Genomic DNA, 1,699 nt, shown 5'->3' with positions numbered 1-1,699 from the left:
TTATAAATTTAGCTATTCTACGTCTTTATTTATCTCTTTTATATATATATATATATATAAAAGAGATAAATAAAGACGTAGAATATTTAAATTTATAACAACGCCGGCGAGAGAAAAGTAGATAATAATTTATAGATAAATTTGAGGATAATATAAGAAGCTAGTTATAAATGCTATTATAAAAAAATAATAATAATAATAAGTAACAAGAGAAAATTATGATAAAACACAAGAGAGAGAGAGAGAGAGAGAGAGAGAGAGAGAATTCTCTGTGTATCGTCAGTATATCAGTATATCACCTCCGCACCACCGCGTGCCACATTCGATCGGTCGAGGTCCCCGTGTTGCTCTGTTCACGCTTCGCGGAGCACAGACAAGATCATAGACGCGCGAATAATTACAGAAAGCGATTGAGAGTGGCCGGGGTCGACGGTGAAGAGAGACGAAGGAGAGACGAGGGAAGAAGTGGGAACCTCTCTCCTTTCCTCCCTCGTGCGCTCAAGGTGGCACGGACGCGCTTTTTCTCACGATGCAAATCGAACAACCGATACTTCTTTTTCTTTTTTTTTTTTTTTTTCCTTCTTCTCTCGGCCTGGGCCGATAATGGCTCCGTCCTTCGTGCGAGCGGTCGCGGCGAGTCATCCACGGCACCGCAAAGGATCTAGGATCTAGGTGAGCGCGTAACGAGTCCCCGGGTCCGACCCACCCCACTATATCGACGCTGAAGATCGGACCTCATACCGTTTACCTCGCCCGCGAATTTACGTCGTTCGCGATTGGCAGGGAAAACTTTTTTTCCGCATCTCTGTCTCTCCCCCTTGGATCTTTGATCCGCGCGAGCGCGAGCAAAAACAATCCGCTGGGGGATATATAAGTGTTCTGTACGGGGTACTGAAGATGTAGTCAGTCCACAGTACCGACAAGAGATCGCAAGCACTTGGAGCAACATGTTTAAGCTGGTGAGTGAAGTACTCGTGGCACTCGGGACGGACGAATACTGGCGAAACTTTTCTCCTGAAGAGAGAGTGTATAGGTAGATTAGCCACCCGCGGTTTTCCCGCGGGCAACGCAGGGTTTAGCAGCTATCTCTTATGTGTACATAATTTATAATTGTCAGAGTTTTTAAAAATAGATTCTTTAAGAAACGTTGTAGAAGATATATGTCGCGCGAGGGATGTACAAACGTTTGTATTTCGAAAATTGTCATTTCGACATTTATCCCCTGTGAAAATTGTTATCCTCTTACAACTTTGCTTTTATCTAGAGAATAGACTTATCTAAAGCTATACAGAGGGAGAGAAAGAGAGAGAGAGAGAGAGAGAGAGAGAGAGAGACAGTCGACTCGCAATATCGTGAGAAATGCTTGGACGTAACATTTGCTGCGAACTTTACTTGCTGCCGCGGGCACGATTTTATCGCGCTGGAATACGCTTGTTTCATTCATGTGATGTATGTTTGAAATCATTCTGAATATGCGTAAACAACGCCCGAAGGCTATGCGCGACGGCGCAATCGACCGTTTCAAACCGTACCGCCATTTAGGATAATCTCGCATAGAAATGTCTACCGTCATAAGCAATTGGCGGCAAAACGCTCTCGATCGAGAATTATGCTGTCCCGACTTCTCTCATATTTATACGTTGCATTTGTCTTCTACGTTTACACGGTTTTTGCTGAAATATCTAGAGATTTAATTAGT

The 1,699-nt window shown here is 43.5% G+C and overlaps 1 protein-coding gene across 1 annotated transcript in view; it reads left to right on the top strand.

Annotated features, from left to right (window-relative positions):
* The first annotated feature begins 885 nt into the window (after nt 1-885).
* Nucleotides 886-1,699, top strand: part of LOC108747414 (cuticle protein 64-like) — a 2,750-nt gene continuing 1,936 nt past the window's right edge. Inside the window, exon 1 of the mRNA XM_018484843.1 lies at nt 886-959. Within this exon, the coding sequence (XP_018340345.1) occupies nt 948-959 (12 nt within the window). The 5' untranslated portion in view covers nt 886-947. The remainder of the gene's footprint in view (nt 960-1,699) is intronic.

This window comes from Trachymyrmex septentrionalis, unplaced genomic scaffold (genome assembly GCF_001594115.1).
Source record: "Trachymyrmex septentrionalis isolate Tsep2-gDNA-1 unplaced genomic scaffold, Tsep1.0 scaffold2, whole genome shotgun sequence".
Taxonomy (NCBI): Eukaryota; Metazoa; Arthropoda; class Insecta; order Hymenoptera; family Formicidae; genus Trachymyrmex; species Trachymyrmex septentrionalis.
The sequence above is the reverse complement of the archived record's forward strand: the minus strand, read 5'-3'. Positions and strand labels throughout refer to the sequence as shown.